At 38.1% G+C, this 12,557-nt stretch overlaps 1 protein-coding gene across 1 annotated transcript in view; it reads left to right on the top strand.

Moving 5' to 3' along the window:
* Positions 1-12,557, top strand: part of TMC2 (transmembrane channel like 2) — a 160,339-nt gene that overhangs the window by 26,146 nt on the left and 121,636 nt on the right. Inside the window, exon 4 of the mRNA XM_087894129.1 lies at positions 2,139-2,291. Coding sequence (XP_087750255.1) covers positions 2,139-2,291 — 153 coding nt within the window. The remainder of the gene's footprint in view (positions 1-2,138; positions 2,292-12,557) is intronic.

Genomic DNA, 12,557 nt, shown 5'->3' with positions numbered 1-12,557 from the left:
ATGAAAACAGATTTTATTAAAAGAAAATAATAAAAGCAATTTTGCAAAATAGGGTGGGTATCCCAGCAGACCTCAACAAAGGAGTTTGAGCCAGGAAGCCACACCTAAAGTTTCAAAAGCATTACATTTTATAGTTCCCTATCCCAATGCCCCCCCATGCTCCTCCTACATCGCATCCAGTGACCAATCACTGCTAATCCGAAGTGGCTTTTAGAGAGAACATCATCTCTTTCTCTAATTATATGTTCATCAATACCTTGCTATAACTACCCATAAAATATTTTGCAAGCATGGCTCTTCCTTATCTCTATTGCCTTGACCCCCTTAACTGGGCCTCTTTCTAAGGGGCGTTAAACAAAAGAAGATCTATTCTAACATAACATTGTTACATATTGTATGCTTTCAGCATGTCTTCTCTCCAACAATCTTAAAGCAGAATAATGTTTAACAAATTTAACAGAGTAACAGAGCTGGAAGGGACCCTGCAGGTCATCCAATCCAACCCCATGCCTAATCAAAATTGAATCTCCACTTATATGCATTTCTAACCTATATACCTATATACTATTTTATTTTTGAATGTTCTTATATCGTACAGCCTTGCTGCTATTTTGATCACACCCCCATTTTCTGTATAGGATGAGCTCTTTGTCTGCTAATTTACAAGATGATTCATATCTGTGCTCCCAAGGCCTGGATCCAGAGCAATCTGACAAGTTATAGCAATGATCCAGAACATTATAGCAATGATCAAGTTTTTAAAAAGTATAAGTATATCAGTAAAGTTATAAATAAGAAAAACCAACATGTAAATATGAAATAACAGTGGTAAACTAAAGATTTCTGCATCAGATCTAGTTGTCTTCTCCAAAAATTGATAGGCGTCCAGAAATTTCCCCTGTGTGCTAATAGGAAATGTGCTATTATATCCTCTCCCATTTCAAATGTTATTATTTTGACCCAAGTGATCTGCCCTCACCCAGTAGATCTATGGGTGGAAGTCCTTAATTTCAGTTGCCAATATCTTGTTCCTAAAATTATCCATTAAATTCTATATCATAGGTGTCCAACCTTTTGACTTGCCTGAATCACATTGAGTGAAGATGAATTGTCTTGGGCTGCATATAAAATATATAATATAGTTAATGTATATTAATCTTATAATAATGTTAAATGTCTACAATCTTGTGGGGTCACATTACTAACTTTCCAGGACTGTGAGTTGGACATGCCTTCAGATGAATAACTTGCATCCCCACCAGTAGGATATGCTATTTCTTTTAATGACTTTTCTCTCTGAAACTTTAATTTTCTTTATAACCTATTAACTTTCTATTGGACAAATTATAGACATCTAATACATAAGCTAATATGTACATACTCTTGAATACATACTAGTTGGAAGTTTCAAATGATACAAAACAGGACAGACAGTTTTGGAGACCCTTCAGGTGGCATATATGCTTGCTGTTGTGAGTGCTGCATTGGTTGCCAGTCTGCTTTCAAGTCCAATTCAAGTGTTGGAAGAGCTTTTTCAGTTCTGCCCTTTGGAATATTATCCTGCTGGAGATGGAATAAGCCCCCACCCTCCTGGCTTTCAGGAAGAGTGTTAAAACATGGCCCTAATATACTAGCCCATGTTTTAATATACTATTTTAAATATATTATACTATATTATATACCTAATATAGTGCTCTATACTGGGAATAACTGATGGGGTAGAGGGAAGATCCTTAACGCCATGTCTACTGTCCTCTTGGTTTCTAGCCTTTATTTAATAATTTTAAATTATAATTGTTTTTCATGATCTTTTTATCATTTTTAAGCTGCTCAGAATCACTGTGACAATAGATGGGCAGCATGCAGACTTAATAAATGATAAATAAGATAATCTTCCACAGCTATTTAATATCTAATACTATACTTTGATTAGAATACCAACAAAATAAACAAACAATTGAGGTTTGGTTAAAAATGTCAAATGTTAGCAAACTATTTAAAAATCTTGTTTTTTTAATTTAACAGGTGCATATAATAGGTTGAGAATATATAATGCAATTTCATACAATATTTTTAAGGATTAGTTTATGTAATTGTGTAAATTTGGATTTGGTTTGATTTTGGGTTTTTACTCCTAGTTCCCCCTCTTCCACTCCAAACTATTCAGATGATGAATCTCTCTCTGAAGAGGAACTGGACAAGCTAAAGGAACAGGTAGAAGAAAAGAAAAAACTCATATCTATCATACGAAACAAACCCTGGCACATGGCAAAGAGATTAACTGTGATAAGGTATAATATCTTGGTTATTATTGTTCACATGACCTCTAGGTCTATAGGCATAAGTTTATGTTGCCATTCCATTCCACCTTTCGCAAACATTATTTTCTGTGGCTGTTGGCTGAACTTCTTGAGCATCCTAGTCTTAGTAAAAAGGTTTTGCCCCATGGTTGGCTTAAAAGAAAGATTTGTTTTTTTATCTATGTAACTAGAAAACAGATGACAATTCATGGCTGATTTTATGCATTAATTTAAAATATAAACCTGAATGATTAGACTCGCTGTCATTCTCTGCCCTTTTGGATTGTTGTTGCTTTTTTCCATCGGAATCAAATGATTACTTTTTCAGCACTTTCATTTGTTAATGTTTGTAAGACTTTAGGCAAAACATATTGCAATGATTACTTATCTGCCATATTTATTTAAGAGAATGATTTAATATGTCTGAAATGAACATGCCCTTCTCATATACCTACCCTAGGTCAACTCTAGACTATTATAATGTGTTTTACATGGGACTGACCTTGAAAAATATTTGGAAATTTCTGTTAGTTCAGAATGCAGTGGCCTGAACAGTTTTGCACAAATCTAGGCTTACATATGTCTCACCTCTTCTGCATGGCTACCAATCCACTTCAGATACCATTGTCAGATATATATTGATGGTCGTGCTCATTTGGTTCTATGAGGAAGTTATTTGATCAATACAGCTTCAGGTTCAAAAAGTTGTTTTATTATTTACAAAATATATACATGCATACAATAATGAACAGGGTGTCCTGTTGCACCTTTTACCCTAACTGTATGACTCAGATGATGAGAGGAGAGATAAGTTCACGTGTTGTCTTGCTGAGAGATAGATGAGAGAGAGAGAGAAATACAGGGAAGATGTCCAAGTGGTTTCTGGGTAAGAGTCCAATAAAAGAGTTCATTGGCTGATATAGTCACATGTGATGTCTGTAAAGACTTAACCCCTTCTAGTCTCTGGTACATCATATGTAGGTAATATTCTGACAGACCCCCTCTATTGCCAAGTGTGATGGAACAGTGTTCAAAGATAATAATAAACACAAGTATAAGAAAAAATAAATTATAAGTATAGTCCAACTGATTTGCAGTGGTTCCAATGTATTTCACAAGGTACAGGTTTAGTTAAGAAATCGGCAATTTGATCCTTGGTATCGCAATGAACAAATTCCACAAAACCCTTTTTAACTAGGTCTCTCACATTTTTATAACGTATATCAATATGGCGAGATCTGAAGCTGACATCATCCCTGACTGAAGAGGCTATGATGGACTCATTGTCCTCATGGAGAGTGATAGGTAGTGAAGCTGGTGTCCAAATATCTGAAACTAATTTGTATATCCATGTGAGAAGTGTGCAAGCATCAGAAGCACTGGATATTCAGCTTCGGCCGTGGAATTAGCAATGAAGTTTTGGCGACAAACGCGCCAGTCTATGGGACAACCATTTAGGAAGTATATAAAGCCTGATGTGCTTTCTCTTGATTTTTCATCCCCTGCCCAATCAGCATCTGAATAACAGATAAGTTCTGCGGTGACCCCTTCATCAGGTTCTAATAATAAGACCATATCTTTTGTATTATGCAAATATCTGAGTAACCTTTTCATAGCAACCCAATGTTGTTCTTTAGGTTCATCTACTTGTCTAGATAGGAGATTTGTACTTAATGATATATCAGGTCTACTCCATCTGCTGCTATAAAGGAGTGATCCTATGATGGATTGATATTGAGTTTTATTGTGATGCTTGTTACCATCTAGATAAGCAATTTTATTATAGTCAGTGCGCATGGGTGTATCTGTGGGATTGCAGTCTTCCATGCCACATCTTTGTAATAGGTCTTCAATCTTATCCTTTTGTGAGAAGCAAAAACCTCTATCAGTTTTAAAAATTTGTACGCCCAGATATTGGTCTATATGACCTAAGGTCTTTAAATTAACATGTTCTCTTAATTTGTTTGCAAATTGTTCACTGGATTGTATGTTGGGCCCGACATAAATCAAATCATTAACATAGATTAAAATAATTTCTTTCTCCCCTTCTGATCAAATTTGATTTTACCCATTGATTTTAAAAATTTGGTAAGGCAGTCAAACCAGAGTTTGCCTGATTGTTTTAAGCCGTATAACCCTTTGTGTAGTCTCCATGTTTTGCCGAATTCAACTTGGAATCCTGGTGCCCCATTGACATAAATTTCCTCCTCTAATGGTGCATAGAGGTATGCGGTTTGGATGTCAAATTGGTAGACTTCTTGATTTGAGACAATGGCTGAAGTCAGTGCCGTTTTTATGCTTTCTGGTTTTACTGTGGGGGAGTAAGTTTCATCGTAATCTTCGGGAAAGCATTGGACAAAACCTTGAGCTACGAGGTGTGCTTTGTATAGATATGTGTTGTCAGGGAGTGTTTTAATTTTGTAAACCCATCGAGTGCCAATCAGGTATTTGTGTTGTGGAGGTGTTGTTTTTGTGAATACTTTTAAATTTATTAAACAGTCCATTTCTTTGGACATAGCTTCCCACCATTTTAATTGTTCTGATTCCGGTAATTTGAGCATGTGTTTAAATTTTTTTGGAGTGATAGGTATTTGGTTTGTCTGTGTCACATTGTTCACGTCAAATCTTTTAGGTGGGATGCCTTGTGTAATTCGTTTGGATTTTCTGATTGGTAGTTATGTATCTGTGTTGTTTGTTCGTGGTGTAACTTTTGGTGTTGTTGTTTGTACATGTTGAATTCTCTGTGGAGTATCTAATGTATTTGTTTCTTGGGTTAATATGTATGAGTCATTTGAGTGTATTTTGGTCTAGTTGTAGTTTTCTATGAATGTGGCTGAACGGGAAATTATTACTGTGCTGTTGTTTTTTATGAATCGATATGCTTTCGAACCTGGTGCATATCCTACGAAATGTAATTTTTTGGACACCTCATTCCCCTTCCGTCTGAGTGGTTTGGGGATATTGACGTATGTATAGCAGCCAAAAACGTGAAGATGTGTGAGGTGGGGTTGAGTGCCATATACAAGAAAGTAGGGCGTTTGGTTAATAACCTTATTCCATGTGCGGTTAAAAGTGTAATTGATATATGCAAGGGCTTCTGCCCAATAGCTAAGGGGTACATCAGCATCTAACATGACGCTGCGCATCATGGTCTGTAATATTCCATTCTTTCTTTCACAAATCCCATTCTGCTGGGGGGTAAAAGGAGATGTTTTGTAGTGTATAATGCCTTTGGAGTCAATCCAGTTTTGAAATTGTACAGATGTGAATTCGGCTCCACAATCTGTTTGAATTTTCTTTAATTTGATGTTGTGTTGGTTTTGTATGAGAGTGTAAAATTTTTTTGTTTTTTGGAATACTTGAGATTTTTCAGTAAGGGTATAGATATGTCCGAAATGACTGAAATCATCTACTAAATTCAAAAAATATTTGCATTTGCCCAAAGAAAGTGGAAAAGGACCTACAATGTCAACGTGTACCAATTCGTATATGTGTTTTGATCGTCTGGTGCTGGTGTGGGGAATTGGGGCTGCCTTTGATTTTGCAACTTTACAAATCTCACAGTCAAGTTGGATAGGGCAATCCTTAGTGTATATGCCTTGGGAAAAATTTTGAGTATTGTCTACAGCAACAGTATTGGCATGTGCTAAACGTCTGTGTAATAAATGGGCACAATTATAGTGTAAAGGTTCACCTATATGAGTTTGAATTTTTGTTTTGGAGGTTCGTTGGTTTTGTGATGTGGGTGAAGTTGAAGAGAGGTGTGTTGTGTTGTGTTGGTCGTTATGTAATTTGGAAGTGTCATGTGTATTGGTATGGTGAGGTGTGGTACCTTCGTGGTGGATGTCAGGGGTACGGTCGGGATGATTGTCAGGGTCAGGTCTCGATGAGGATTGAGGTAGTTGAGTCGTGGGTGAGGATGATGTAAAGGAATCTGGAATAAGAAAAGGTAAATAATTAATGACAGAAATATTAGCAATAATAGTGTTATCATGTTTGGATTTTATAAAACCATGTTGATCATCAAGAGATACTTTAAAACCAATTTTACCTAATTTTGAAGTACTCAAAATATTGTGGCCAAAGGTAGGTATATAGAGCACTTGACTAATTTTCCCTATACCGGGTATAAAGATAGATCCTTCATATTCAACTGTATTGGAAATACCATTTGCTGCTGTAATTGAAATATTGGTTGGGTGAATATCATATAATATGGATTTGTCATTGGTGGTATGGTGTATGCTTCCAGAATCGATGACCCATAAGTGCGTGGTGTCACGCAGGTATTGTTGGATGTTGGGAAAGATGCCAAATGTTTGGGATTTGGAGTTAGAATATATAGATTGTTCAGTATGTTGTCCCCTTCTGTCTTTATAATCTTTGTGTGTGGGACCCTTTCTAATGTAAAATTCAGTGGCCATGGATCTTTTAGGTTCAGTATGTTCTTTGATAGTATGATTTCTTTTGTTAGTCTTGTCTGTAGGGGTGTATCCCCTTGTATCATGAGTGTAGGTGGTGTTGTCACCGTGTGGAGGATGGGAGTTGTAGGTATGATGATGTCTTCTATAGTTATAATAATTAAAATTATTTTGATATTGAGAGGGGTGTTTCTGCCAGTTTTGGTAGAATGGTTTGTGTGAAGAATGTGAAGGATGGGAATCATGTTTAGGGTAAAAAGGGTGGTCAAAAGAAGTAGGGTATGTATCAGTATGATAGTCTTCTATCTTCGTCTATTAATTTGGATTTGATTTCAGCGACAGTGTACATGTGGGAGGGGGGGTAAGGAGTGGAGACTATTAATGAATCCAGACCAACCAGAAATGTATTTAATAGAATTGAAAATGATACCAATCATGGCAGTTTCAGGTACAGGATGATTGCGTTGAATCAATTGTTTTCACATGGATTTGAGGTGGAAAAGATGTTTGGCCATAGATGTGCCAGGCTTATATATGGAGCTATAAAAGTCACCGGCAAGAGTAGCGATAGTTGCAGGTGAGGATTTGTTGTAATGGTTTTTTAAGTATTGCCATACTTCTTGTGAAGTAAAACCAAGTATGACCAAGGTTTAGTAGGGGGAGATTCAATTATAAGAAATGTGCCTTCTCTTAAAAGATGTAAATGAGTTTCTTGTTCCCAAGTAGGGAAATTATTACCTGAGGTTTGTAATTTTTTGAAGCTTGATAAAGGTAATGGGCCATGTTGTTTAAAATGTTGCAAAACACTTTCAATTTCTAAAGATAAATTTACATTAGTAGATAAAGACAAAGAATGATTAGTTTCAATATTTAAATCATTACAGTTTACAGTAATAGAAGGCTGAAATGAGTTACTGTCAGCAGAGATAGGTAATTGAACGTCGGATTGTTGATTGGAGATGTTTGGTGTGAGAGAAGATGTTGCAGGTGATTCAACGATAGGAGGAATAATGGAGGTGGTGGTTGTAGTTTGATTCGGAAGAGCTGCTGCGATGGCATCGGCTGCTGTAGAAGGTAGGTTGGCTTTTGATGCAAAAGCTGCAAAAATCGTCTGAATTTGTTGTTTGGATGGGGTATCTGTAGTGTTGGAGGCGGCAGCGGCGGCATCTTTGGCGATAAGGCGGGGGAGTGAGGCGGCAGCTGCAAAGACTGAAAAGGATCTTTTTACATTGGAAACAATATTGGTATCAGTAGAAATATATGCAGCTGCTGCAGCTGCAGCGGTATAGATGGGGAGGTCTGCAGCGGCAGCAAAAATAGAAAAGTTCTGAAATTTTTTTTAAAAAATTGGGAGGATTCAAACTCGGTGCTTTGGATGAAGAAGGTAGGGAATCAGTCTGAATATCTCCAGTTGTGGGGTGGGTAGTAGGATGTATGGGGGTAAGGGGGTTGGATGAGACCTTGTGGTCTGAAGTGGTAGACGTCATTTTGTTTAAAGTGTGGTCATATAAATTGTTGGCCATTTTGTGGACTGCATGGTGGAGTGTGGGGGCGGCCATTTTGTCAGCCATTTTTTAAGCCATGCTTTCGGGGAAGGTGGAAGCCATATTGGGAGCAATAAAGTCAATAGGGGGGAGGGAGGATTTTTAATAAAATGGGTGTTTAAAAGGTCAGTCTGGGAATCTATGGGTTGAAGCAAAAAATTGTCGCTTACCAGGCCTGGTGAGGTTGAAAGGGTATTCAACAGTTCAAGAGTTCTTTGAGGAGTCCAGCCTGCATTTAGCAGGCCTGTCGCATGTAATGCTTGATATAAATGCTGTTTTGGAGAAGCTTGAGAAAAAAAAAGTTGGTCTGAAGTTATAGGGTTGGAACATACAAGGGATTCAGAAGGTTGAAGTCCTTGATGATAGTCATGAGGTGGAGTAGAATTGAGATCGAAGCAAGGTTGTTGTAAGCGTAGTTCTGTTCTTTCGGTGTTCGGGTGAAGAGGAGGAAAAAAAATTGGGTCCTTTCATAAAGAGATTTGTACTTGCTGCGTAGCTTCAATAGAAAGTTTTTTTAGTCTTTTGGATAATGATTGGTGCTGTTTTGTTAAGGATACGGTTAATGCATCAATCTCTTGTAAAGATAATTCGTTCAGGTTCAAGGATTCCATGTTAGGAAAAATCGTTCTATAATTTTAAAATTTACAAAAAAAATTCATAGACCTGAGCAATAATTTTTCATCGTCTGCTACTATTTGTCAGATATATATTGATGGTCGTGCTCATTTGGTTCTATGAGGAAATTATTTGATCAATACAGCTTCAGGTTCAAAAAGTTGTTTAATTATTTACAAAATATAGACATGCATACAATAATGAACAGGGTGTCCTGTTGCACTTTTTACCCTAACTGTATGACTTAGATGTTGAGAGGAGAGATAAGTTCACGTATTGTCTTGCTGAGAGATAGATGAGAGAGAGAGAAAAATACAGGGACTATGTCCAAGTGGTTTCTGGGTAAGAGTCCAATAAAAGAGTTCATTGGCTGATATAGTCACATGTGATGTCTGTAAAGACTTAACCCATTCTAGTCTCTGGTACATCATATGTAGGCAATATTCTGACAACCATTCATGGTGCTGGTTATATCATTTAAAGCCTGGGACAAGGCTATTTGAAGGACTGCATCTCCCCTATTATAACCACTTACCAGGATGGAAAGGCAGGGCAAGTTACAGGACTGATTGATGTCCATCTGGTAGACCCATGAGAAAAAGATCCTCTTCTTGATTGTGACCCTTCTTTATGGAACATCACTCCTCCTGAGGCAGGTGGCCTCCACTTCGTTGTTTTTCTGAAAGACATAGAATAGAATAGAATAGAATAGAATAGAATAGAATAGAATAGAATAGAATAGAATAGAATAGAATAGAATAGAATAGAATAGAATGGGACCTTGGAGGTCTTCTAGTCCAACCCACTGCTCAAGCAGGAGAACCTATACTATCTCAGACAAGTGACTGTCCAGTCTCCTTAAAATCCTCCAGTTATGGAGCGCCCACAGTTTCTGGAGGCAACCTGTTCCACTGGTTAACTGTCCTCACTGATAGGAAGTTTCTCCTTAATTCCAGGTTGCTTCTCTGTTTTATTAGTTTCCAACCATTATTTCTTGTCCTGCCCTCTGGTGGTTTGGAGAATAATTTGACCCCCTCTTCTTTGTGGCAGCCCCTCAAATACTGGAATACTGCTATCATGTCACCCCCCCCCCCAATTCTTCTTTTGTTTAGACTAGCCAGACCCAAAATCTGAAGCCATTCTTCATATGGTTTAGTCTCCAGGCCTTTGGTCATCTTAGTTGCTCTTCTCTAATTTTTTTCCAAAGTCTCAACGTCTTTTTTGAAATATGGTGACCAAAACTGGTTGCAGTATTCCAGGTGTGGTCTTAGAGTTTTCTAAAGTGCCACTAATACTTCATGTGATCTTAATTCTATGCCTCTGTTTATACAACCCAGGGTTGTATAGCTTTTTGGGTTGCTGCTGCACATTGCCAGATCTCACTTAATCTGTACTTATACCTTTGATTTTTTTCCTGCCTAAATGTAAAGCTTTGCTTTTCTCCACATTAAAGTTCATTTTGGTGGATAGGGTCCATTGTTCAAGTGGAGGTCAAGATCTTTTTGGATCCTGAGCTTGTCTTCTGGGGTGTTGGCTATTCTACCAGTTTAGTATCATCTGCAAATTTGATGAGTTCCTTTTCTATTCCCTCATCTAAGTCATTTATAAAGATACTGAAAAGTACTGGGCCTAAGACAGAACCTTGTGGTACCTCACTGCTTACTTTTCTCCATGTAGATCTACTCATTGAGTACAGTTTGTCAGCCAGCTACAAATCCATCTGGTGGTGATGTTGTCTATTCCACATTTTTCTAGCTTACCAAGAAATAGATTGTGGTCTGCTTTGTTAAATGCCTTACTGAAATCTAAGTATACTATACTAAATCCACAGCATTTCACTGGTCTACTAATTTAGTCACTTTATCAAAGAATGAAATAAGATTGGTTTGTCATGATCTGTTTATAACAGACCCATGCTGGCTACTAGTTATAATTTTATTTGCTTTTAGTTGTTCGCAGATCTGTTTTTTGTTATCTTTTCCAGGATCTTCTCAGATACTGATGTTAGATTGATTGGTCTGTAGTTTCTTGGGTCTGTTTTTTCCCCTTTCTTGAAGATGGGAACCACATCAGCCCTTTTCCAATCCTCAGATACTTCTACTGTGCTCCAGGATTTTTGAAAGATTTAGCACAATGGTTCTGAGATGACATCTGCCAGCTTCTTCAGAATTCTGTGATGCCTTGGTTCAATTCCCAGCAAAGAAAAATCCTTGGCTCCATAGATTTAGAGAAAAGTACTTTTACTAAGAACAAACTCAATGCAAATGGTTTCAAGCAAGCTCTGAGGCATCAGAGCAGGAAAAAGCATAGATAAAGATACAGAATATAGCACAGCCCCCTTGTAGCTAGGCAACCAGAGGCCACTGCATACTAGAGCAAATTGACAGCATAGCCTTGAAGCAGGGGTGAAATGCTCCCGGTTTGGACCGGATTACCCAATCCGGTAGCGATGGTGGCGGGTGGTTTGGAGAACCAGAAGCAAAAATCCCTGTGCCCCCACCCCACCCTATGCCAAGCTGAGCCACGCGATCATCAGAAGCTATTTTTTTTTTACTTTTAAAAGCATTTTTTCTACAACCTGTTCGGCCAAAAAAATGCTTTTAAAAGTAAAAAAAAAAGTCTCTGATGATTGCGCGGCTCAGCTGAGATCATCAGAGGCTTTTCAAAGCATTTTTTTTCTGCAACCCCTTCGGCCACAGTGGTTGTAGGAAAAAATATGCCTTTAAAAGCCTCTGGCGATCCCAGTTGACTTGCCTGATCGTCAGAGGCGTCTAAAAGCATTTTTTTCTGCAACCTTTTAAGGTTGTAGAAAAAATGCTTTTAAAAGGTAAAAAAAAAAAGTTGGCCATGCCCACCCAATCACATTACCCCCCACTACCAAGCCACGCCCACAGAACTGGTAGTAACAAATTTTAGATTTCACCCCTGCCTTGAAGCTAACCACAGTTGCAAAACTGCGATGTAAATTTTCCACAGTTCTCCCACCCCTTTATTTTATGGCAGCAAGCATCAAGCTAGCTGACATTCAGCCCCCCGTAATTTGCCATACAAAATTTACAATTACAACATATATTACATCACCCCAAATTGGTTATCTCTTCAGAGTTTGTCGGGGTAAGTCTGGAGGAGTTTAGGTGCCCAGATATATTTAGCATCCATTCGGACTGTGCAGAGGGAAAGTGTTTCCAAGAAATAAGAGTGAGTACAGGAGGAGTGTCAGGTACAGGGTGAAGGGGTGACACAATTTCAGGTTTCAAGAAGCTGCAATGAAATACAGGGTGAATACACTTTAGGTTCTTAGGCAACTCCAATTGCACAGTGACTGGGTTAATTACTTTAACAATTGGGAATGGACCCATGTATTTAGGACCAAGTTTCTTAAATCGTTTGGTGGACTATAAGTACTTCATGGAGGGGTAAATTCTGTCACTTACTTGAAAATCCTTTGGCTTCATGCATTTTTTGTCAGCTTGTTTCTTATGTGCCTGATGTGCCTCTTCCAGTGCCTTACGGGCAACTGGCCAAGTGTTCTGCAGTTGAGCTATCCACTCCACTAAGGGAGGGTACGTGTGATTTCTCTTGAGGCAGTTCTGGCATAGCTCCAAAGTCCTGCCTGGAGGCCACCTTAAATGGGGTGAACCCCGTGCTACTATGCACAGAATTGTTATATGCTACCT

The sequence above is a fragment of the Pantherophis guttatus genome, chromosome 4 (genome assembly GCF_059756535.1).
Source record: "Pantherophis guttatus breed Tessera chromosome 4, ASM5975653v1, whole genome shotgun sequence".
In the NCBI taxonomy this organism is placed as follows: Eukaryota; Metazoa; Chordata; class Lepidosauria; order Squamata; family Colubridae; genus Pantherophis; species Pantherophis guttatus.
This window is presented reverse-complemented; position numbering and strand designations above follow the sequence as displayed.